This window comes from Passer montanus, unplaced genomic scaffold (assembly GCF_014805655.1).
Source record: "Passer montanus isolate IOZ18808 unplaced genomic scaffold, ASM1480565v1 scaffold53, whole genome shotgun sequence".
NCBI classification, from domain to species: Eukaryota; Metazoa; Chordata; class Aves; order Passeriformes; family Passeridae; genus Passer; species Passer montanus.
Genome location: NW_024370263.1, coordinates 1,896,495 through 1,921,321, shown reverse-complemented (window position 1 = coordinate 1,921,321; position 24,827 = coordinate 1,896,495). Strand labels below are relative to the sequence as shown.

At 39.3% G+C, this 24,827-nt stretch overlaps 1 protein-coding gene across 2 annotated transcripts; it reads left to right on the top strand.

Moving 5' to 3' along the window:
* Positions 1 to 1,495: 1,495 nt before the first annotated feature.
* On the top strand, positions 1,496 to 24,196 carry GOLGA3 (golgin A3). Of its 2 annotated transcripts, none has more exons than XM_039724431.1 (23): positions 1,496 to 1,920; positions 4,680 to 4,838; positions 5,827 to 5,939; positions 6,384 to 7,075; positions 8,273 to 8,384; positions 8,791 to 9,097; positions 9,694 to 9,896; positions 10,199 to 10,336; positions 11,245 to 11,406; positions 12,176 to 12,544; positions 12,877 to 12,954; positions 13,937 to 14,200; positions 14,693 to 14,787; positions 14,950 to 15,166; positions 15,755 to 15,898; positions 16,533 to 16,730; positions 17,213 to 17,329; positions 17,557 to 17,696; positions 18,488 to 18,620; positions 18,795 to 18,917; positions 19,209 to 19,373; positions 19,581 to 19,741; positions 20,202 to 24,196. In XM_039724431.1, the coding sequence occupies exons 1-23, from the start codon at positions 1,791 to 1,793 to the stop codon at positions 20,407 to 20,409; spliced, it is 4,428 nt and encodes a 1,475-aa protein (XP_039580365.1). In that variant the 5' UTR covers positions 1,496 to 1,790; the 3' UTR covers positions 20,410 to 24,196. The 2 variants fall into 2 exon arrangements, with proteins under 2 accessions (XP_039580365.1, XP_039580364.1); XM_039724430.1 differs by having other exon boundaries at positions 1,791 to 1,920; positions 4,680 to 4,961.
* Positions 24,197 to 24,827: the final 631 nt, after the last annotated feature.

The window sequence follows — 24,827 nt, the reverse complement described above, 5'->3', positions numbered from 1 at the left end:
TCGGGCGGCTCGGGGCGGGGGCCGCTTCGGGCCGTGGGGCGCTCAGGGCTGCCCGGAGGAACGGGTAACCGCCCGGCCCGGCCTGGCCCGGCTTGGCTCGGCTCGGCCCGGCCTGGCTCGGCTCCCTCGGCTCCGTGGGCTGCGGCCCCGGGCCTCCCGCTGCTTCTGCTGGTGCCCAGGAACGTGCCCGGCCCAGAGACCCCGCGGCCGTGCCTGCCGGTGCCTCCTGGTCTGTAACCGGGACCCGTTGTCGTCCTGGCCGTTCGTGCTTTAAGCAAAATCGGTGACTTTCGTACAGCTCTTTCCATATGGGTTTATTGCTGTGTTCCCGTGGCGTGACTACATCTATGTGTGTGTGTGTCTGCCTGTGCGCAACACAGGGATACAAAAGGCCTCGGAGACCAGAATACTCCTCCGTTTAATGTTGGGAATGGGTTGTACAGGAGAAAGCCATTCTTCATCACCTGGATCATTTAAATGCGTTTTATGACAAGGATAACAAACCACCTCATGTTGGCTGGATTTTGACAAGGTGTAAGGAGCCAAATTCTTGCTTGCCTTTTGTCTGTGATTCTTCTTGGTAACCTGTCACATAGCATCTATTTGCTGTACAGTGGCAGTTCTAGGAGTTTTATTGAAAGCTTTATTATACTGAAAATCTTTAAAAATTAGTAAGAAATCACAGTGAATATATTATTTTTTTTGTTTGTTTGGTGGAAGTTTCCCGCTTGGAAAGGTATTGCAGGTTTTTGGCTCCTTCACAGCTCATCTTTATAAGGGTTACATAAATAATCGTGTTTTCCTGTGTGTCCTGAGCTGTTTGCTGCTTCAGTAACATCTTGGAGGTGATAGTGGTGTTGCAGGGTGACCAGGGCAGTGTGGCACAGTAGCAGTTACACAAGTGCTCCCTGGAGATATGGAAGGAATGTTGTTCAAAATGTTTGTGTTCATGTGAAAATGCAATCAAAATATTCCTGATGGAAATCTTTTTCTTGGCTGGTTCACAGGAGAAGGCAGTGTTTAGCTGCAGTCCACGCTATGTTCTGACTGCCAGCTTGTGCTGTAATGAGTAGTTCAGAGTCTGTACAGTGATTCATACTTGTTATTCTGCAGACAAGTAAACAGTAATGATGTAACTTAATTTTTAAAAAGTTAAATTTGAATTCCATACTTGATCTTAACAAAATATATTGAAACTCATTCCTTTAAATTAAATATGTGGTATCTTTGCATATATATGCTGTAATTTACAGAAGAGAATACTACTGTGTTACTGGCTTTGTTCTTAAAGCAGAGGCCAAAGAGGGCTTTCCATTAAAAGAGACAATGATTCTAAATCAGCTGCCTTGCTAAATATCTGTTGCATCCTTCTACAGTGCATCAGTCCTACTAAAATAGTGAGCATAAACAGATAACTTTTTATCTCTAGATCTGGGTACTTGGTTGTATTTCATTTTCTCTGTTGCTACTGCATGTCCTGGTTTTGTCTGTGGGCACTACTTTATTTTTAACTCATATTTTCAGAGCTCTAGTAAATGTTTGTAAATTCACTACATTTTGTTTCTAGAGAATGCAGCTCCTCAGTGATTATGACTTTGGCTGTGAGCTGTTTCCATGATGTGGAGTTAGCAGCTGCCTGCTGCACACCAACAGCTCTACAGCTCTGAACTCTGCTCTTGTGTGACACCTTGATGCTGTTCTTGCTGATGGAGAGAAACAGGACTTGGTAGTTCACTTGGTGGCAAATCGTTGAGAAGAAGAACTTTCCAGGGATCTGGATCATTTTTACCATGGACTCCTCAGCTGTCCAGCAGGATGTTCACTTGGAGAGCAGAAGCAGTAATGGGGCTCCCAGCAGCTCTGAAGAACTTTTGGATTGTAAAGCCAAGTCACAGCTAGTTACTACAGATGAAATTAACAGTAAGTTATTTAATATGCACCAAATAACTTCCTAGTCTTACCCAGGTTTTTATCTAATCATCTGTGTTATTGTTCAAGTGAAGTTTTTCCTTGGGGTCAGGAAGTTTTTGTACAGCGGTTTTAAGCAAGTTTGGTGAAGACTATAGGTCTGTGTGCATGTAAAACTGTTTTCTTTTCTGTAGCACTTGTTCTTTTGAAAGCAGGACAAAACTATTAACTTAAATACTATCAGCTGTCAGGTGAGTATTTATTTTTCAGGGTGTCAGACTGTCTTCAGATAATGTTTCCAAGAGTGTACACCTGAAACTCTCTGGAACGATCGGTTCTGAAATGACTGTTCCAGAGTAAGCTTGTGACTGGAGTACTTTATTCTGGCAGAAAAAAATCTTCCTAATAAATTAAATCATTTAGGCAAAACCCAAAATGTCTGGCTCTGCTTCCCTTTAAGAAAGAGAGATGCTGGCATGTATTCTCCAATTTATCTCAAAGTAGTTTTTATACATAGACAAGCTCTATAATAAAATAATCATGCAGCTGTTTATGAGAAACTATGTAGAGTCCACTATCTGAGTAGATTATAGAATCAAACTTGAATTGGAAGGGAGCTGTGCAGGTTATCTAGTCCAACCTGCTGCACTGAGCACACCTAGTTCTGGAGCAAGATCAGATTCCTCAGGCTCTCGTCCTACTGAATTCTGAAAGTGTCTGTAGGGGGAGGTTCATCAGCCCATTCCAGTATTTAACTGCTTTCATTGTGAAAGTATTTTCCCTGCACTGAAGTGAAATCTCCATGATTTCCTGGCAGGAGTCTATGTTGGTGTATAAGGATGTGGGGGAGGCTGGGTGGAGAGGTGTTTACATTGTGGCTGCGTAGATACACAAAACCACAGTGGTTCCTTGTGTAAAAGGGAGTGACGTGAGGTTGGGGCCTTCTGGTACCACAGGTTTGTCACCTTGTCACAGGCAGCAGAGAGGAGCCCTGACACTTTATTTGCTTTTCTTACTCTGTCTGTTATCAGAGTGGCAGAGTGTGATGATTCATTAATCTTTTCTGAAGTTGGACATCACACGTTCTTGTCATCTCCTGTGTTGGACAATCAAATTGTGACTTACAAATAGATAGTGTCTTTCTACTGTTTTTATCCTAATTGCATCTCCTTGCCCATTGTTCTAAAAAGACTCCAGCTGTATTGACACTACTGCCTTTAAATTACTTTAGTTCAAGGAGTGTTTAGATTGGAGTATCTCCTGGCCTCAGAAAGTTGCCAGGAAACCATTCCTTCAGAATTTTGCTCCAGCATCCCTTTGGTATATGCATACCACTCACTGCTGGGAAGAAAAAATGTGAAAAAAGTATAAACCTGATGCAGTTTCTGAGATGGGCAAAAACAATATTTCTGAATGTATGTCTTATTTTTGACTTCTTATGGCTATTCTTAGCATTGACACCTATTTCAAATGCAGGTTTGCCAATATTCTAGTTTTAAAATGTTAGTAGTTAAAAAGCAGTCTTTCCCTCTGTCCTCCTTTACATCTTGTTGAATTCACTCCTTCTATCATGTCTGCAACTGTTTTTGTTGAGAACAGGATGATATAAATCAGAAGTGATTAAGGCTAAATAGCCTGAAATGTTGTCTGTATGACAAATAAGATTCTCAAAAGTATTTTATTCAAATCTTAGAGCTGATGGATTTTGGCAGCCTAAGTCTGAAAGCTTTATTACCCAAATTCAGTTTCCTCATTCAGTTTCCTCCATTCTGGTTCACACTGAGCTGGCTTGAGGGAAGATGCCTTGCAGAGGTTGAAACTTGATTTTTGCACTTGCAAATACTTTGTGATCATAAATGTTAAATATTTTCCACCATCTTTGAAAAAAAAAAAAATCTTGCTTATTATTCCAGTGAGTTGCAGTTACTTCAGTGATAACATGGTGTGGGAAAGGACAAAAAGGCAGTGGCTGTTTCAGAGCTCTGCCCATTTGAGATATATAATAATTAATTTAAAGTTAGATATATGGGATTTTTTGCAACAGCAGGTTCATAAATGTTAGTAGTCCCCAGCCAAGTGAAATAGAAATGAGAAATCCAGACTGTAAACCTGTGAAATGTTTATCTGGTTTTGAATATGCATTTTTCCTGCTGGAAAAGAAAAATACCAGTAAGTGGGGATAAAATTGGTGTTGAAGTGGTTCTTGAATTGCATTTTAATAGGTAGGTTTATTATTTTGATACATATGAGCTTTGCTACTGTGCTTTTGATGAATATATCCTATTTGAAAAAATGTAAGCTCGGTTTCAGATTGAGAAACTGCTTGGGCCAGGCTGGAAGTCGTGATGGTGGATGCTTTCTCCCCAGTGCCCAGCTGCACATCAAAGAGCTGAATCATTCAGCTCAGGCCTGCAGCTGCTGAGCCTTCCTTGTAGTAGATTGCCCCTCAGAGTTCCTTACACTCAGTGTTTCATGCTTCTAAACCTAACAAGATTTAAAAACCTCTGTGAAGATTTGAAGAGATGTTTTATGATGACTTTTGAGGTCCTGCTTGAGGGCAACATAGTAAAGCAAATGAAAAGTACTGGTTCTGGTCTTTTAAAGCAAAGAATCAAAAATCCTCTATGAAATGTCTCCTGCCAGTTGCTGTCAGCAGCAGTTTCTATATTCATACAATGTAAGGGCAGTAGTGCTGGCCCTGTATTTGGGTGGAGCTGTGAAGATGAATTAAGTGGCTTGACGTTGTAGCTGAGTAAAACTTTCTTTTGCAGCTACCAGTAATAACATCAACGAAGTGCCAAATGAAGAGGGAAGTCTGGAGATAAACAGCAAAGTGGATGCCTGCCAGAATGGGCCAGAGTCGCTCTGCCTTGACTCTCCTGGATCTTTTGATCCTACCAGCAGTGAGCAGGGTGAAGAGTCATCCCCAGGTGTGACTGGTTTCCATGACAGCCTAAGGAAGTCTCAGGGAACTAGTGCTGAGGGCATAGCTCTTAGAAAAGAAGCTTTGCAGTCTCTCAAACTAAGTCTTCCCATGCAAGAAACTGAATTGTGTAAGCATCTGTTTATGGTGGTGCCCCTGCTTTCTCTTGCTGCATAAAGCTTTTTACTCTGAGCCTGGCTCTGGACTTCTGTAACATCATTTAAGCTTGAACTAAACTTCATTTTTGCAGTAAACTTTTACTTAGAAGTGCACTTCATTTTCTTTCAGTAAACCACCCTCTGCTACAGCTAAGGCACGTGCCTTACCATTTAAAACTGGCTCTTCACTGGAGGGGAACTCACGCTTTCTGGGGCTGAAGCTATTCTAATCTTCTTGATCATTAGGAGTAACAGGTGACATTAAAAAAAAAAAGAACAGCAGAACCAGGTGATTTTAAGCTAAGAAAAAAAGGCAAGGAGAGAAGAGCAATGAAGGGGGGGAGAAGGGAAAGCCTTTATATTAAGGTGTCTAAAAGCCTTGCCACAGGAAAGGCTTAATGTGAGTTAAGGTTTAATGTGAGTTAATAAAAGGTAAGAAAATATATCTAGGGAACAATTTTCCACTGCTTGTAGGGAATGAGTGGACTGCGTAGGTCTTGCTTAGTTTTATAATTTTAGTCCTGTCAGAAATGCAGGACAGGTGAGATTAAATGACAGCAATATTTTTTTTCTTGCTGTATAATCTCTTGTCATGGATCTGTGGAGGAACTATTAACATTTGCAAACTGAGCAGTGGAAGTCCACAGGCTTTATCAATGCTTACACAAGGATGTATTTGAAGAGGGTCATTTGAGGTGCATGTCAGTGGGCTTTCCTTTTGTTCCTTGCTTAAGCATGAAGCATGTTGCTGATGGTAGAAGGGGCTTTTACCTTTTACATCCCTTTCACCTGTGTAGGAGTTTTCTGTTTGACTGTGAAGATGCCTTTCCCTTACAGGCTCAGTAGAGTCTTCACTGCCACTGGAAAATGAAGAACAGATCAGACTTCAGGCAAGAAGGCGTCTGGAAGAACAGCTCAAGCAATACCGAGTGAAGAGACACCAAGAAAGAGTGAGTACTTCTAGGTTGTGTTTTGTTCAGAAGCTTGAAAACTTAACCATTTCTGTTCCCTGAGTTAAAACATTCAGTAGTTTTCTCAAATGAGAGAAAGCATTTTTGTCTTCTGGCAAAGAAGGCAAAATTTGGTTCTGTTACCTCATCAGTAATGTACCATTTTGTGCTACTTAAAATAGGGGAGGAAAAAACAGACACCATACTTAAAGTAACCTGAATGTTAAATTTTGCCTATATTTTTCAGTTACCTTTTGGAGTCTCATATGAACATTTTCAACATCTATGTACTGAAGCTTGATAGGGTTGGGTGCTGATATTATCTACCTTGTTTATGAAAGGACGTATGTTTAATATCAGTGTAAAAGTGTAGAGCTTTATATCTTAAGTTACTAAGTCTTTGATGCTATTTCAGAGTTAATATTCTGGAATTTATTGTTTTAGTCGAGTCAGTCTACATCCAAAACCCGGCCCTCCAGCACCCTGGATCCTGAACTGATGTTAAATCCAGAAATTCTGCCAAGAGCCAGCACTGTAGCAATGACAAAAGAATACTCCTTTTTGCGGACCAGTGTCCCCAGGGGGCCAAAGCTGGGTAGCCTGGGACTTCCAGCATCCTCAAAAGAAAAAAGAAGCTCAAAATCTAAGGCCAGCAAGATCCGGTCCTTGGCTGACTACAGAACTGAAGATTCAGATGCTCGAAATGCTGCTGGGAATTCTGTGGCTACTGACTTTCCTGGGGGGGCTCTGATGCAAAACAGAAGTGGCCCAACATCAGTTGTGTCAGAGATCAGTCTGCCCTCTGATGTGGATGATCGAGTAGAGAATTCCTCCTTGGCAGGAGACAGCATTTCAGAGATTGATGGGAGTGAGGTGGGAATGAGGCTGGATGGAAATGAGAGTGACAGCTCTACCTACAGCAGTGTGTCAGGCAAAGGGCTGTATAGCAGTGTGCAGAATGCAGAAGGCAAACAGGACACTCCATATACAATAAATGGCCAGAAGATACATCCTGAAGCAATGGGGCAATTTCCTTCCATCAGTGAGGTGCTGCAGGCTGCAGCAGTGGAGCATCAGGCCCAAGAGCAAGAAGTTAATGGAGAGGTACGGAGCAGGAGAGACAGTATTTCTAGCAGGTAAGGATATCTATTGTTAGTTAATGATATTTTCTTGGAATAGGCAGCCCATTACTTTTCTCTCCTACTAACTTTAGATCCAGTTTTAATTTACACTGTTATTGAGTCTGTTGTAGCTTACAAATTGTAAAAGAATCTGAGAGGTTGCTTCACTTGAGTACCTATTTACTAAGTATATCTTTAGAGAAAGATAGTTTTGCCACTGGCTGTGTTAAATGTATTGCAAGCAGTTGTTTCTGTCTGTATAGAAGGACTTCATTCGCTGAATCACTCATGAGCCTTTGTCTATAAAGTCTGGAAGTATAGACTTGACTGTCTCAATGATACGTAGTATTGTCTTTTTCCTAATCTATGCATGTACCTTTCAGACCTCACATAGTTAAGAAATGCCAAGAGTCTTGTCCTAGATATCTTATCCTCTTCAGCCCTTTGAGAGTGAGATTTAGTTTCCCAAGCTTCTGTGTATGTGACAGGTATTAAACTGATTCAGAAAGCAAGTGCATAACTGGTGCAGCCCTTAACAATGTGTGCTTTTTATCAGTTGTCTGCAGATGCATATTTTATATGTCCTACTTTTGAAATTACTTCCCCCTGCTTAATTGGAATAAAGTGTCATGCCCAAATATGTTGAGGTGTACAATCAATTGTTGATGGTTATTCTGGCTTAGATTTATTTCTTATGATAATGAGAAGATGTTTTTCTCCAGATGCCTTGGCTGTACAGCAGGGAATCAGCATAAGGAATCCCTTGTGCCAAATACCTGTTATTCCTTCTTTTGCGGCAGCTGATGGCATTTCTCAGGCACATTAAAGCAGACAGTTATGAGAATAACTGTGAAGGTTTTGCGATCCCATCATGTCCAGTTGTTTGCTTAAAATGGGATCTGTATATACAGAATATGATGAAGTCAATGATTGCAGTTCTGAAAAATAACAAATATATGATGCCACACTAGATTCTAGTTGCTGCAACTACAGGAAACTAAAGTATAAAACCTTAGCATGAATATAATTTCTTTCTCTTTTTAACAGAGTTTGTTACACTGTGTTCTGCATCTATCATAAACCAGAAAAAATGTCCTACAGTCTAAGCCACAGGGATTCTGAGTAGCTCTTAATTTCAGAGTCACTCTTCTTCAATTAGACAAGTGCTGTATTCTAACCCTGTAACTGTGCTTGTGCTGTCTCTGTCTCCAGTGTTTCTATGGAAAGCTCTATCGCAGGAACTCATGATGAGATGCTGCAGGTTATGAAGGAGAAGATGAGACTTGAAGGGCAACTAGAAGCACTCTCACTAGAAGCTAATCAGGTAGAAAATTAATCTGGAATTCTGTATTCAGCAAATCAAAATCAGATTTTAATTCATTTTCAAGAACCTCTTGCTCATTAATTGTGGAATTGTGTTTTGTAAAAAACATTGTTGAATGAGGTACTTTACAAGAATGCCATGGTGGGCTGACCCTGGCTGGATGCCAGGTGTCCACCAAAGCTGCTCAGTCCCTCTCCTCCTCAGCTGGCCTGGGAAGAAAAGGAATAACAATGAAAGGCTCATGGGTTGAGATAAGGACAGAGATGGGGAATCTCAGCTCCAGAGCATGGGGCACCTCCTTTGTCCTTTGCCTTATCAAAGCCACTTTGCTGGGCATCTTTTTTAGTCACCCACTAATATATTTTCTCATGAGACTTCTGCATTTTGGTTTTCTGGACACATTCAGGCTCTCAAAGAGAAGACTGAGCTACAAGCCCAACTTGCAGCTTTGAACATGAAGCTTCAGGCACAGATGGAGCACAGCCAAAACAGCCAGCAGAAGCAGGAATCCCTGAGCTCAGAAGTGGCCACATTAAAGCAGTCTTGCTGGGATCTGGAACGAGCAATGGCTGACCTGCAAAATGCCTTGGAAGCAAAGAATGCCAGTTTGGCTTCTTCAAACAATGATTTGCAGTTAGCAGAGGAGCAGTACCAGAGACTGCTGCAGAAAGTTGAAGATATGCAAAAAAATGTTCTCACCAGAGACAGTACAGGTGGGATGATGAAAATGTCAGTCTTTAAAATCTGTTGTTCCATAAATCATTTTATTTCAACTTGATTCTGAAGTCCAAGAAGAAGAAATTTAAGCTTGTGTTTATTCGATATCATACTAATAAAATGGTCTCAATTTTAAGATGTTTGGTTTTGATTTCGTGTCACAGAAGTGTCAAAATTTGCAAGCTGCCACTGCCAGCCTGGAGAGGGAGGCATAAATATTTAGTCCAGACAGTGGCCTAGTTGTTTTTTTGGAAAATTGTACAAATGCTGATTTGTAATGATGACTCTACGTGCCAGGACACCTACTTCCTGATGTTTAGTTAGTTCATATTTTCTGCCTCTAAGGAGCTGTGAATGCTTACAGAAGTGATTCATTTAGTTTAATTTTATTCTGCTTATGACCTGGTACTTTGGATTCTAGCACTTTGGCAGGAAAAGCCAATCTTTCTATAATTAGGCATATGTGCTTTTGTTCAACAATTAAGGAAAAATAGATAAAATTACAAATACAGCAATAATCTTTGAAAAAAGTGTGCATAAAAATAGCACAGTGGGGTGTGTTAATCCAATTTCTTTATTTTTGTGTTGCTAGTTCATGACCTGCGACAGCAGTTGGCTTCCTTGCAGACCCAGCTTCAGAAGGTGCAGCTGGAACGGACCACACTGACCAACAAGCTGAAGGCATCTGAAACAGAAATCACATCTCTCCAGAACGTGAGGCAGTGGTACCAGCAGCAGCTGGTCCTGGCACAGGAGGCCCGTGTCAGGCTGCAGAGTGAGATGGCCAATATACAGGTATTGTGATTTATTGCATATGGGAGAACTGAGAGTCTCTTCTTTGTCAGTTTATCCACAGGACAACCTAGTGGCCTTCTACCAATATTCAGGTATTGTGATTTATTGCATATGGGAGAACTGAGAGTCTCTTTGTCAGTTTTACCCACAGGACAACCTAGTGGCCTTCTATAATGGCCTGACTGCACCAGTGCCATGAAAGTAGTAGCAGAAACAAGCCACACACAGTTTCAACATGTTTTTTTTTCCTGAAACTCTTAAATTCTGTTGGTATTATCTGGGATTTTTTTTCCTTCCTTTAGGCTGGGCAAATGACTCAAGCAGGGATGTTGGAACATCTCAAACTAGAGAATGTGGCCCTGTCTCAGCAGCTGACTGAAACCCAGCACAGGTCCATTAAGGAAAAGGAACGTATTGCAGCACAACTACAAAATATTGAGGTATGGTTGTAGAGGGTTTTCGTGAGTTATGTTCTGTCTAGGTTGTGTATTTATGTTTTGCAAAATCAAGATTATTCTGGCAAAGAAATATAGAATGTAAATATAAAAGCAGTAAATATTTCAGAGCAAATAAATTTGCGTGGCATTACGAACAATTAGAGGGAACAAGGCCATATATGCATTTTCAGTTCTGGTATTTGTTTTTAATTGAACTTTGAAGGCAAATGTAAATGTTGTCCTTTGCCCATCCATTAACTTGTTCAAGAGGAAATTTAATTGGTAGTTAGTCTAAATCAGTAATATGCTTTTTAAGTGTTTGTAATTGCTCAGTAATCAGGTTTGTCCTTCCTTCCCTCCAGTAAGAAAAGTTGGGTAAAATCTGAAGTGCAGTCCAGTCACTTCCAAAGCTCTTAGAACCTTAAAATCCCCTGATTTTCAGTGACATTCCCGCTTCTGAGTCTCAAAGGAGAGTAAAAGCAGCAGGTTAGTGGTGGAAGTACCCATCTGCAGTGTTACTGATAGCTTGTGTAAATGACAGGACTGTTTCCTGAGTAGCTACAGCATCCAGGGAGTCCCTTTTGGTTTAGAATTTTCCCAAACAGCTTAATTTTAATAAAGATTCTTCATGTCTTGCTCATCAACTGAGAAAGGACAAGGTATTATTTAATAGGAATTCAGATTGTCACAAGTATGCAAGACATTCACTGTTATTCTAAGGTGTTTTAAGTATAGAAATGAGTGACTTCAGTAAAGGCATACAGGTGTGTAAGGCAGAATAATCAGAATTATTTTTGTGTTTTTCCTCTACAAATTTTCTTGATAATTTACTTTTCTCTTTTCCTAGTTTTTCCCCACTCCTTCCCCTCCATTGACACTGTAGAAATTGATTCCATGCTTTTTCTATGCAGGCTGACATGTTAGATCAAGAAGCTGCCTTCATGCAGATCCAGGAGGCTAAAACCATGGTGGAAGAAGACTTGCAGAGAAAACTAGAGGAGTTTGAGGATGAGAAAGAACAGCTTCAGAAAATGGCTGATTCTGCAGCAACTTTGGAACAAGAATTGGAGCAGGTAGACTGTTCTTAATCAACTTCCCAGGAATTCAAAGGGAAATACTGGTTTGGCAGAAAAAGCAATAGTAAATAGATACTGACCTCTAAATTTCTTTTTGAAACCTGAAAGATTGCTGCAAAAATGAAGTGCATACTAAAGTCATTCTGTTCCAGGTGAAAAGGCCTTTTTTTCCAACTGTGTCAGTAATAATGCTTTTTTAAAATTTCATAACTACTGTCTTGCCAGCTGCTGGGGGTTTTTTTTGTGAATTCAGTGTGTGATTATTGTAAGCATAGACAAAAACCACAGATCCATGTTCCAAGTTGTTAGGCAGTCAGGATATCATTATATACATTTACACTTACAGAGCCCTGCTTTAACCTTGTAACCTTATGTAGGCAGCATGTCAAGGGCTGCAGTGACATGAAGTGTGTGATAGCTATATTCCATATAATTATATAGTATTATTAATAATGCTGAATTTACCTGAATTTGCTGTGGACACATTTTTCAAGTAAAACTTTTGAATACAATGAATATTATGAATATTTTAGGTTTGTCATTCTGGTCATTGCTTAGCCTGTAAGATAACAGATGCTGCTCAAGGCAGTCAATACAATTAACAGAGCAAATACAAGTGGCCTAGGAAAATTAAAAACATTTTCACCTTCTGCTATTTTCTCCTACAAGCTGAAATATTAATTATAATACTTGATTTTGATTAGAGTGCTTTTGCAAAGATAACCTTTGTTTTGTATTAATTTAATTTTGAAATATTTCCTGTCAGGCCAAGTTGACTTTGCATCAGCGAGATCTGCAGCTGGAATCCTTGCAGCAAGAACACCTCGACCTGATGAAGCAATTGACTCTAACCCAGGAGACACTGCACACCAAAGAGCAGTCCCTGGATGACCTGCAAACACAGTATGATGAACTGAAGGCCAGGCTAGAAGAGCTCCAGAGTGATGCTGCTTCTAAAGATGACACGATCCAGTATTTGCAGAACGAGAAGATTGTGCTGGAGGTGGCTCTGCAGGCAGCAAAAGCAAGTAAAGAGCAGCTTGATGAAGGGGCAACACGCCTTGGAGAAGATACAGAAGTAACATCACAAATCTTGGAGCAGCTGAAGCAAGAAATGGCCGTCAAGTCAAGCCAGGTAATGATCTTTCTGAAATCTTACCAGTTTTAAAACACACTAATTGGGAGCACAGGTCATAGTTTGGGTAGTAATTTTGTAGTGTGCTCTTTTCTGTGGCACTGTGGGCCAAACATCTTTCTTATGCAGTAATTTGGTTTCCAGTGTGGTGACCTGGTGAGTGTATGTCTGTATAAATGTTGTGTTATCTAACCACTGAGATGCTTAGTCAGAAACAGGATCCTTGTTAGATTAGGTAATCATTACAAATCACACAGATAAGCTCACCAAAGAAATCAGGTATAATATGACATTTGGCACATAAAGCAATGTTTGCTTTTCCCCCGTGGCAGGTGGAAAATCTGCAACAAGAAAATGCCAGCCTCAAAAAACAGCTTCAAAAAGTGAAGGAACAGTTCCTGAAGGAGAAGGTAAATAAAACCAAAGAAATTTCAGATACATAAACCCAAGGAATACACTTTTTTTTTTTACAGTGAAGGCATGTACTTCTGGGGAGATTTTGAGGATATTTAGATCTATTTTTTGTATCACAGAACTTTGTGACATTAAAATACAAAAAAATGTATAACTTTCAGTTGAATTTCTATCTGTAACTAATGTGAAAGCTGATCCACCAACAAATGCATGCTTTGATAGAGCTTTGGCCTTTGCCAAGTGATCCACCATAGAAAATCTCTCTTTGAACTGTTGATTAGGTTTGCTTTTGCAAAAGCACTCATGTAAATCTTCCAAGTGTTGTCATTTCCTTGCAGCTTTGAAAAATAATAGTTGCTTCAGTAATTAGATGGTAAATAAGTGCTTTACTGCAAATTTTATTCTGAATTTACACAGTTTTGAAACAGTAATTTGAAATGGATATGTCATTAGTGTTGCAAGTACATGTGTCTTATTTATAAGGTGGCACCATTAATTTGCTGCTTGATTGCTTATTACCTAATGTCAAAGTTTGTTTTAGCTTGTTATGTTTTGTTATGTTTTTGTTTGGGAAGGCTTTTTAAATTGTCGGTCATAGTTAAGCCCTCTTCTCATGGCAAAAGTTACTAACTATGTGTGTAGGATGGTTAATTTTTTACAATTAGTTCGCTTTTTAAAGTGGCACTTAATGCAGTTTCCATAAAGAATGTGAAGAAGAGTATCCCTTACTGCAGAGAACACTGAGATGTTTCATGTAATAAACTGCTAATATGAACTGTTATTTGATATCCAAGCTTGCATAAAAGCCTTTGAACCAGAGTAAATATCTTACAAAAGATATTTATGATGCTGGTTTGTATGACACCCCCACCCCCCCAAACTAAAAGAATATCAGTAAATACTTTCTAGTAAATTAGGCAAAAATTTGCAAAGCTGAAACTGAGGTGGCATTGTCCTCTTGAAACTCTTGTGTGCCAGGTCATGGTGGAAGCTTACCGAAGAGACGCGAGCTCCAAGGACCAGCTCATCAGCGAGCTGAAAGCTACAAAGAAGCGCCTGGACTCGGAGCTGAAGGAGATAAAACAAGAGCTGCTGAAGATCCAAGTTGAGAAACAGTCACTCGAGTCTGAGCATTCAAAACTACAAAAAGAAGTATCTCAGGTTCACCAGCAGATGGTGGAACTAGAAAATCACCTCCAGTCAGTGCAGAAAGAACGAGATGATATGGAAACACGCCTACAGGTATGGAAGGTGTAAGGCTTTGGAGAGTGTTACATCCAGGATACGCTGCTGTTTCTGTTAACTTTGTAAAGAAACAGAATGACCACCTCCAAGTTAATGCTCTTGGTTATATATTTAAAATAGTCTAGACATTTCAACATATACCTACCAAAATTCTGTAAATGCATTACTGCTTACTAACATCTCGTGTAAGTAAGTGGGGATAGGCACTACAGGAATGGTAGAAGACTGATGTGGAAGCAGTTTCCTTGGTCCTACAGTGAACTCCATCTGAGGACAAGATCCAAACACTCTTCATATGTGTTAACAGTGGTGGCCTCAAAGGAAAGAGAGAAAATAAAAGGGAAAGAGGATATGGAGGCCTGCAGGGCAATTTATATTTAGAGATGGAAACAATTTTGAAATTTCATTATTTTTCTTTTATAATCAAACATACCCAGGAAACATGCTTTTGTTCTTACACTCATGGGTTTTCTTTTCCTTCCTGTTAAGTCTTTGCAGTTTGATAAGGAGCAAATGGAATCTCTTGCTGAGGCAAATCAGGCATTAAAACAACAAGTAGAACAAATGCAAGAAGAAGCAAAAAAGTAAGTGTTCTTCTAGCACAGACAAAAGCACTACAGCATTTGGTTTTCATATTTGGCTTTCAGAGGTTGGGTTTGTTGGGTCATGTGAAAAATTAATCTTGTAGTACTATCTGTCAAGCAGCTTTTGTTTTTACCTGGTGTTTTCTTTTCCTTTCACATCAGGGCCATTACAGAGCAGAAACAGAAAATGAAGCGTCTTGGGTCAGACCTGACGAGTGCTCAGAAAGAGATGAAAGCAAAACACAAAGCCTATGAGAATGCAGTCAGCATTCTCAGTCGGAGGCTGCAGGAATCTCTTACTGCAAAGGAATCTGCTGAGGCAGAGCTGAGCAAACTAAAAGCACAAATTACTGATGGTGGGAATGACCAGATTGCTCAGGTATGCACATGTCCTTTGACATTGTACAAAGACAGAGCTCTGTGTCTTGAAATACTATTTCACTCTGAAGTGATGAAAATATTTGGAAAATAAAGGTAGATAAGAGCATGCAGTCAGGGTTCTGAGCACTGAGAACTTCCTTAACCATATTTGAGAGAGGTGATTTGGCTAGCTGGGTTTACTGATTAAATTTTTTTTGTTGGTTGTTTTTGTGGTGGAATTGTTTAATCTTTTGTTTTTAAGGATTAGTTTCTGAAGGTTTACCAAGATTCTAGCTCTTACTGTTTTTTTCTCATTGACAGCTAAAAGTTTTTCAAGGTAGCCATAGCTTATTTATATATATTAGGCCTGTAATAAGAAAATTAATTTACTAAGGGAAGCTCCAATTTCTTGAACCAGTGGAGCAAGATATCAAATACACCAACAGCAGTAGCTGGATGCAAAGGTGGAAAACTCAGAGCAAGACCTTTAAATTAAACACTAGCACCTTGTTTCATATTTGCTAGAGAAGCAGGCTTTTTAAGCAAAGCAGAAGTGACTCCTGAAGATGGGTGATGCACTAACCATGTGTGGTCCCTTTGTCTTTAGGAGAAGATTCAAGCTCTGAAGACAGAACTGCGAGCTGTGAGCAGCAGTAAATTGATGCTGGAAAAAGAGTTGCAAGAAGTGATTTCATTGACCAGCCAGGAGCTTGAGGAGTACAGAGAGAAAGTGCTGGAACTTGAGGATGAGGTGATTGCTTGAATTTGCTTGGTAGATGGGCACACACCAGTAAAAAGTGCCTGAGAGACGGGGAAAAATTTTAGTACCAAAATTTTATTCCAGTGGTGGAGAAAATCAGAATCATGGATAGGAAACATCATGTCAGTGGTACTTGCAAATTTTGTTGCCTTGTGCTGGTTCTTTGTGGTTTCATGAGTCATTGTCATATAGGGAAAGAGGATGAGAGGGAAGAGTGGTTCCTGTATTAGATACCAGCTGTGTGTGGTCATGAGACAGTGAGGATACATGAACCATTAGCTTTTGGAACTACTGGGAGTCATGGATCCCCAGTGATGCTGAGGGCCAGGTGATGGTGTTCAGTTGTAGAGTAGCACAAAAAAAAAAATATATCAACTGCTCTGGATCTGCACCTGAACAGTACTCCTGGATTCTTCTTTCTAGCAAGTATTTTAGTCTTCCAACAGGAAAAAATACCAAAGTGAACTTATTTCTTAATGTTCACCTAAAAAAGAAAAAAAATAAAAAAGAAATCCCACTCTGGAAAAAAAAGACATTTACTGAGTTCAGCTCACAATTTTTTATGATAGTAGCACAAAGTCGTTTGGTTATGTTTGTTTGATTTGTGTTTTTCTTTGACTTATAGCTTCAGGAGTCTAGAGGCTTCAGGAAGAAGATAAAACGTTTAGAAGAAATGAATAAGAAGTTGGCCCTTGAACTGGAACATGAACGTGGAAAACTTACAGGTCTCAGCCAGTCCAACGCTGCTTTGCGGGAACACAATAATATCCTCGAAACAGCATTGGCAAAAAGAGAGGCAGACTTGGTACAACTGAATCTACAGGTATTTGACTTTTTGATGTAATAACTTCAGAAGGGAATTGGCTCAGATGATACAAAGCTGGTGCATTTTCTTCAGCTCTGGGTCCCTCGTGTGTTGTGGAACTGCGTCAGTATGGGGATTGAACAAGAGATCAAAAATGGGACTTGGCACTGAACTGTTTTCTTTAGAAAAAAAAATAAAATTGCACTACAATATTTGCAATAGTGGAAATGTAGGTAGTTGGAACATACTAAATCCATATGTTACATGTGTTACACGTGGATTAATTGAGATAAATAATTTTTATTCCAGTAGTAATACATTCATGTAGACATAGGCAATGGGCTACCATTTAACCATAGATACTTGCAAGGTTGAAGGTACTGTGTGGAAAGAGTGGTCAGTGAACAGCAGAGAGTTGTTCTGCAATCCCTGGATTGGCTTGTGTTTCTATTTCCAGTGAGCCCACACAAAACATGCATTTGTTTTTGTGATTGTTACAGGTTCAGGCTGTCCTAAAGCGGAAAGAGGAAGAGGATCAGCAAATGCAACAACTTATTCAAGCTTTACAGGCTTCCCTAGAGAAGGAAAAGTTAAAAGTTAAAGACCTTCAGAAGCAGGTAATGACTCATCTTTTATTTACTTACCAAGTGATTTAAAGGTATTAAAAAAGTATCTTGAAATGAAATCTTTTTTGTAACATACTGCTTCCTGCAGGGGATCTGTCAGGATAGCAAGGGGCTGACAGATCAGTTGATGTCTTCTCTGTTGTGTCCTGTGTTATCTCCCTTTATGATTCACCTACAGAGAAAAAATAAAGCAAAACTGCATCTTTTTGTCCTGTTAGGAAGCAGCAGCCAAAGCAGATGCAGCCCATAACCGGCGACACCACCGCGCAGCGATGCTGGAGCTCAGTGAGATCAAGAAGGAGCTCCACACCAAAGAGCTGCTGGTCCAGGCCCTGCAGGCTGAGGTGGACAAGCTGCAGTAAGTAAATGCCTCAAAAAAAACAGTCATTAAAACAAATCCTCTGAAAAGGCCATTCATCAGTGAATTTTTGGGAGAATTAGTGAATTTTGCCACTTTGGGATGGATTCTGTTGAATGTTCCTCAGCAGAACCTGACCATGGATGCTTGTTTGGACTCTGAGCAAATACCTGCATTTTTCTCTCTTTATAATTCAGTTGGACCTGCAGGTACACTGTTTCTAGGCTTCACTTTTGCTTTTTCTTTCACTTTGACCAGATGTTTCTACTATTTCACATTGCTAGTAAGAATTAACACTTTATATATACTATGATTCTTCTCTTTTACATCCCTGAGGAACTACTCATAGAGAATTAATTTGATTATTGGCTGTGTTCCACAATGTATTAAAATTCAGTTTGCTCATATATAAAATTTTAAATTATAAGAATTCATCAGACCTACATGAAAATGGATATAATCTTAACCCTATTCCACCAAAAACAAAATTGCACAGGGTTTGGTTTGGGGTTTTTTCTGCATAATCTGTTGTTTGTAATTGGACTATTACCAGTGCTAAATAATTTCATAATTTTTTTTCAATATTCAATATTTATACATATCTTTCATAAAATCTTCTTGTGATTTAACTCTTGCCCTATGAATCTGTTGGCAAAGCCCTCAGTCAAAGCTGTGATTAACCAGGTTCCATGCACAGTCGTGTCATTTATAGTTAACTGGCTAACCCAATGAAGTTCTTGTTTTAAAGACCAGATTGAGTAACTGCTGTGTCTGTTAATCTTGTTGTTCAGGGTAGAGAATGAAAAACATTCCCAGGAGGTATCTCAGTTCCAGCAAGAGCTGGCAGAAGCCAGATCTCAGCTTCAAGTTTTGCAGAAAAACCTGGATGACAAACTTAGTGAACAGCCTCTAGTAAACCAAGAGGTAAAAAGTGAACACTTCCTGTGTTTATCTGTATTTCTATTGAATTTATGACTTCGTCTTCTTAAGAAGGTTTGTTCATGAGACATAAGAATATATTTTGGATTTTGTGGTTGATTACACCTGTAGATAATTCCAATTTTATGTATTTTATAATATATTTTCCCCCCCTGGTAGGTGGAAGACCTGAAGTGGGAAGTAGAACGAAAAGAAAGAGAAATTGAAACACTTAAGCAGCAGCTGGACATGACTGAACAGCGCAGCCACAAGGAGTTAGAAGGGATACAAGTTGTCTTGCAGGTATTTAATCAAGCCAATTCTGATGGATGGAAATTTTGATTGCTGTAGGGGGACAATTAAAACTATATTTTTATTTTTTAAAAGCATACTTACACTTTTTTCTGAATTTTTATTTTGACTGTGCTGTTACCTTTGTAGTTCATCAACCTCTATGCCATTAAAATAGGCTACTGACTTTATTTTAACCTAATCTCTGATTTTTCTCTGAAAACTGACAAGAATATAAAAACATCAGTTGGATGGAATTTTTATGCTGTTTCTCTACATCACACTGATTCTCTTCCCATTTAGAACATCAAGACTGAGTTAGAGATGGTGAGGGAAGACCTGTCAGCAACTCAGAAGGATAAGTTTATGCTGCAAGCTAAAGTGACTGAACTGAAGAACAGCATGAAGTCACTGCTGCAGCAAAACCAGCAGCTGAAGTTGGACCTGAAGCATGGCAAGATGAAGAAGGTATGTAAATAGGAAGAACATGTTGTAAAGCACAGGAAAGTTCTCTGCTAATGCTCTTAAATAACCTAACATGAATGTGCCTGTGATTATTCCTGCTCCTTAGTGCAGATGTGCACCTGCAGTGTGATGTGAAACTCTTTCTAGGTGGGAAAAATTATATTGATGAAATAAAACTGTGTTTCTGACTCCTTTTTTTCCTTTAACCAGAGGAAAGAACTGAAAGGCGAGAATAACTCTTCCAATCCAGTGACTCCAGTCAAGATTCCTGATTGTCCAGTGCCTGCTGCCTTGCTGGAAGAACTGCTGAAACCAACAGCTGTGAGCAAGGAGCCTCTGAAGAATCTGAACAGCTGTCTCCGGCAGCTGAAGTATGGCCTGTTGTTTTAAACCATACTAAGGAATCTTAAAAATGTTTTCAGGAAAGCAGCTGCCACCATGAGGAAAAAGGGATTTGTAGAAATAATTCTTTATTGGGAATATATTTAGGACAGTTAGATGTTCTGTCATTGTAAGTGCTTGTTTATATGGTCATTGCCATAGTGAAAGAAGACTTTATAATAAGCCAAACAAAATGTCCATCCTGAATTGTGCACAGCAGAAAAAAATCAAAACCAGCTATTAATATTTTTAATTAAGCACTTTGTATTTGTTTTGCTCTTAAGACAGTTCCTAAGCTTCTTGTAGATTTCTCTCTCTTGTATACAGCTATATCTTAGGTAGTCTTGGAGTAGGTATCAAGAACCAGAAAAGTAATTTTTTAGTCTTGCATTTAGCAGTCAGTTTTCTGCTTGCTAATTTTGCCTTTTTTTGTTCTCAATGCATTCAAAGGCAAGAAATGGACAGCCTTCAGCGCCAGATGGAGGAACACACCATTACAGTACATGAATCAATGTCTTCATGGACTCAGATTGAGGGCAAGTTAATGGACCTTACTTCTACAAGTCCTACAAGTGCATCAGACCAGCAGGAGACTCCTACTGCAGATGAAAAGAAAGAGAATTGTAGTGTTAGTGACAAGGAAGCTTTGACAATATAACCTCCTTATCATTGTCTTTCTTCCTATTGCTTTAAGTATATAAACAAATCTTTATAAAAATTATTTATTTCATTTTTAAGTGGTGTTCAGAGTTGTGCTTTTGCCTGTAGAAGCAAAGAGCACTGATTTGAGAAACTGATGGAATAGTAAATGCAGAATGTGCTGTTCTAAGGGTTTGTTTGAAACAATTCTGTCATGTTGGGTACTGCCAAGTGGTGAATCTAGCTCATTTGAGGGTTTAGTAAGAGATTGAGAGGAAGATTTAAAATGAGGTCAAGAGGAGCATCTGGTTTCAAGTATGTAAGTGTTCAATCTGGGTGAGTTTATTAAGGAATTACTGTTAACTATGTAACATCTAGGTTTTCTTGTTTGGGTTTTGTTTTGTTTTTTGGTTTTTTTTTTAATTTGTGGGAGTAGGATATATTTTTTTCCCTCATTTTGGATTGTAGCCAAACTACAGAGAAAAATAAGATCTTCTCCCGTTCAGCCATCAGCAGTGGTTGAGAACTGGATATGCTGAGTATTCTCTTGTCCCTCTTATAATCTCTTAATCTTGAAATTCAGATTATATATATTTGTATTTGAAGGAAAATAAGTTACCAGTTTTGAAGATGACCTCTGACCTACAGCAGAAGAAACAAGACTGTAAAGACAGGCAACCCAGAGCAGTTGGTATCTTTGGCAGATTGCCTGGCACATTTGCTGATGTTTTTCTCTTACAGTCACAGGCCAGTAGTGAGCTTTGCTTCACTGCACAAATACTTTGCACCTTTTTATTTCAAGTTTTGAAGTAGACACCCATTTAAAAGTATGCGTGTAAAATATATATATATATACATAAGAAAAAAATCATACTTTTGTGACTTTGAATATCTGGTTTAATATGCTTATATACTGTAAGTTAAGGCTACAATGAGGGGTTTTGTTACTGTCATGGTTTTAATATTATGTTTAAGTTTGCTCTTCTTTGACATACTGTACAAATGGCTTAGGGAAATGAGTCCCTAAAGCCAGAGCTTTTAGAAATGTAATTATTTTTACTTTAAAGACATAATGCCTATAAAATTATTATTTTTAATAGCTTTATCTTCTCCCACACACTCCCTCTACTTTTTGCACCCTCTATTCCAAGGTGTCCACCATGAATGGAAGTGTTGGTACTGTGGCAGTCCCTCTGCAGAGCACCTTGACTAAGTTATATTTAAAGCAGCTGCAGTTTACTTTAGTTTCCTTCATCTTTGGTCCCATTGCTCCAGGTGCCTCATAATGCAGTGACAAGCCAGCCCTCTCCTCACTCTAAAATTCAGTGTTAGGGTATTTGGAAGATCTAGTGCTTACTCATGTACTAGAATGTTTTGGTCCTTAAAACAAGTCAATTATATCCACTGTAGTTTGGTGTTCACCAAAAAAAAACCCTCTATTAAGTACAAGTTGATTCAAAAGGCTGGAAAAAAAATTGTAGTTAATGTATTTTTCCAAAAAGGCTGTCACTGGTTTTAGGTTTGGTTGTTGCAGAAGAGGGGGAAGGATATTGCATTGTATTTTTACTGAATGTTTTCATGCCCTGCAGCTACTGGATTTTAACTTAGATTTTATTGGGATCAAAGTCAGGTGATGTGACAGTCAAGGTTTTGCAGCTGGTAAAGGAAGAAATGCATTGATGTGGCATTAGATGCCCATCACATGGATTTACCAAACAATTCAAAACCAAAAGCTTTACAAACTAGTTTAAGACATGTCTGGACACTGCTGCAGTCTGCTTTGTAGAGTAAATGGTACTGATTATCTTGCTGTTGTCATGTTCTTGAAGTTGCCTGTATATTAAGCTCAAAGAAGAAAAAAGCCAAACCACAGTATTGTTAAACAAACAAAAAAATAAACTGTAATGAATAATATATTCAGTACAAGAAAACTACCAAAAGTCCAGGATTTAAAATACTACTTGTGCAGCGTTAATGTTGCTGTTCACTTTATTAAATACCTTATTTACAGTTCAGAATCACTATGTTCTAATCTGTTAGTTCAGCAGTGGTTGTATGGATAAAGGTTTTATCTGGTATCAAAGAAGCCAGAATTTTTAGAAACTTTCCTAGTTGTTCTGAATGTCAGCTCTCCTTTTTGTGTCCATTCTGCATCCTGCTGCAGTTCCTCACTAGCTCCTGAGGACATCTGAGCTTGCACAATCAAGTAGCCTTAGATGTGTTTCCCTTTCCAAGATGAGGGAGCTGTTGTGGATTAGATTCCTGCACTGGCACAACTGCTGCTGGCAGTACCTGGACACTGGGTATTGTCCTGTGATATTCACCATGTGCTTCTTCTGCAAACACCATGTCATTTACTTAAATGAAGGACAGTGAGACTTAAGAGGGTCTGAATCTGGTGAGGTACTAAGTGAAGTTACAGAAGTCACTGGGAGGTCTTCTAGAAGGAGCATGCAGTGTGTGATAGAGGCAAGGCCTTTTCTTTGGAGCTCATCAGCTGTGTTTTTAATGACCCAGAGAAATAGTTGCTGCTTTATTAAAAAGCCTCACCCTGAGGCTGGGCATGCTCAGTCTGCAAAGCTTCAGGTCTCTGCTGTCTAGGCAATAAAATAACTTAGCTGTAGGAATGAAAATTGTCTCCCCTCTGCCTGTCACAGCACTGCCAAATAATCAGGAAAATCTGAAGAAAATATCTTAAAATTTTATTGTACTTTTTCAAGCACTGCAATAGAATGTATTTTCCATGTTTCTTCACTGTTTGCTACGTACTAAACCAAATCTAGTTAATAAAGGAGAAATGTCACTGCAATGTGAGAATGTTCCCCAGTGCTGAAAGCTGGTAAATGGTGCAGGATTATTTTTTTCACATGATGTTGAGGGCTCTTGAATAACTGTGCATTTAAAACAATATCACAACAAAGACCAGCAAACCCTACTATATAATAAAATGTTATTGAGTCTCTGGCATTGCTGAATATTGCATAATGCTCCATTCTGTTGTCTTCCAGGTTTCTTGGAAATATTTGTGCACTGTATTGGGATCAGCTGAGCCCCCTATCCACTCATGCAGTGGGAGGATCTGATCCCATAGTGTTTATTCAGGCATTATCCTAGCAGAATCTATGGGATTTTCACATGTGTAAAGTAATATCCAGGATGAATGTTGTACTGTTCATATTGTCGAGGATTATATATTCCTCCTTAGGGGGACAGAACTGCAGTGGCACAGCTACTTTAGTGTTGGCTGTGACAACATCAAAGGTGTGCTGGGGACAGGTGGAATTACCAATATAAATTTACCTTAAAGATGACAAATTCACTCCTGGTGATGCAGAAGCTTGTGATGTACATTTTATTGACTTTGCAGGGAAAGTGGGAATAGTTGCATGTGATCAGAGCCGTGAAGTATTTTCCTGTGAAAGCAATTGCTGTCCAGAGGAATTACTAATGCTCATCAGCTGTCATCCGATCACTCTGCCTCCTGCTAATGAGCAACACTCGGGTATTGGGCAGCCTCATTTCCAATACAGATGCACAGATTTCCAGGGGAGGAAAGATGTTCTGGATATTGTAAATGAAATGGTTCTGTTTCCTGTATGACATTCAGTAATGTCTGCTTAGGCCGTATTTGTAAAGATAGAAGTTAACAATTCCATGTTCTTGAAGAATGGATAACCCAGGGGCTGGAGGAGTTACACTATGTACAATTAATGTTTATGATCATACAAAGCATGTTGATTATAAAAATTATGTGCATAGGGATTCCTTTAAAAGTTTTGTGCAATAAACTATTTTTGCTAAAGGGCCCCATGTTGTTTCTGCTTCGAAAGAGTTACCATTTTCTCTTTGGTTTTGGACAGTAATTTTTGTGTTGGGATCCTGAATATGCTGTGTAGCCACCTTTAAGGAAAAAAAAAGTCTTACTTTGAAAGACAATATTATTGTGTATTGATTTTTCACACATCTAAACTTCATTGTGCTTGTATTTCCATTATATTTCTTTTTCTCAGTTAGCTGAACTCATTGGGGAAGAAGCACAATTCCTTGGCCTGAATTTGTCAGCCTGTGGAATTTGAGTATACAAAATGGAACAATACAGAAATGTCATCTTCATTCTAGTTTAGCCAATTAAAATGAGGAGAGAAATTCCTGTACCTTGCTTGCAATACTAAACAGTGTGAGTTAGTGATACCATTTTCTTCTTTAAGGACAGCACCTTAAACCACCCAAGTGACTGCTCATAGTACAGGCGCCTGTACCCCTAAGGTGGGAATGCTGCACTTGCTGGGAGGGTTGGTTCACATCTGTGCGGGGGATTTTTTCTTCCCATGCACTAGCGGCCTCCTGCTCCCTGCTTTTCCATAGCTCATGGCTCATACGAGACTGCTGCAGCATTTTAAGGTTAATACGCGGACGGAACCTTTCTTCAGCGGCCCC

Excerpts from the sequence above, each read along its gene's own strand:
- GOLGA3 (XM_039724430.1), top strand. The coding sequence starts at position 1,791 with ATGGACTCCTCAGCTGTCCAGCAGGATGTTCACTTGGAGAGCAGAAGC. Across the intron at positions 9,098-9,693 it reads TCTCACCAGAGACAGTACAG|TTCATGACCTGCGACAGCAG; the intron begins GTGGGATGATGA and ends TTGTGTTGCTAG. Across the intron at positions 17,330-17,556 it reads TTAAAGACCTTCAGAAGCAG|GAAGCAGCAGCCAAAGCAGA; the intron begins GTAATGACTCAT and ends TTGTCCTGTTAG.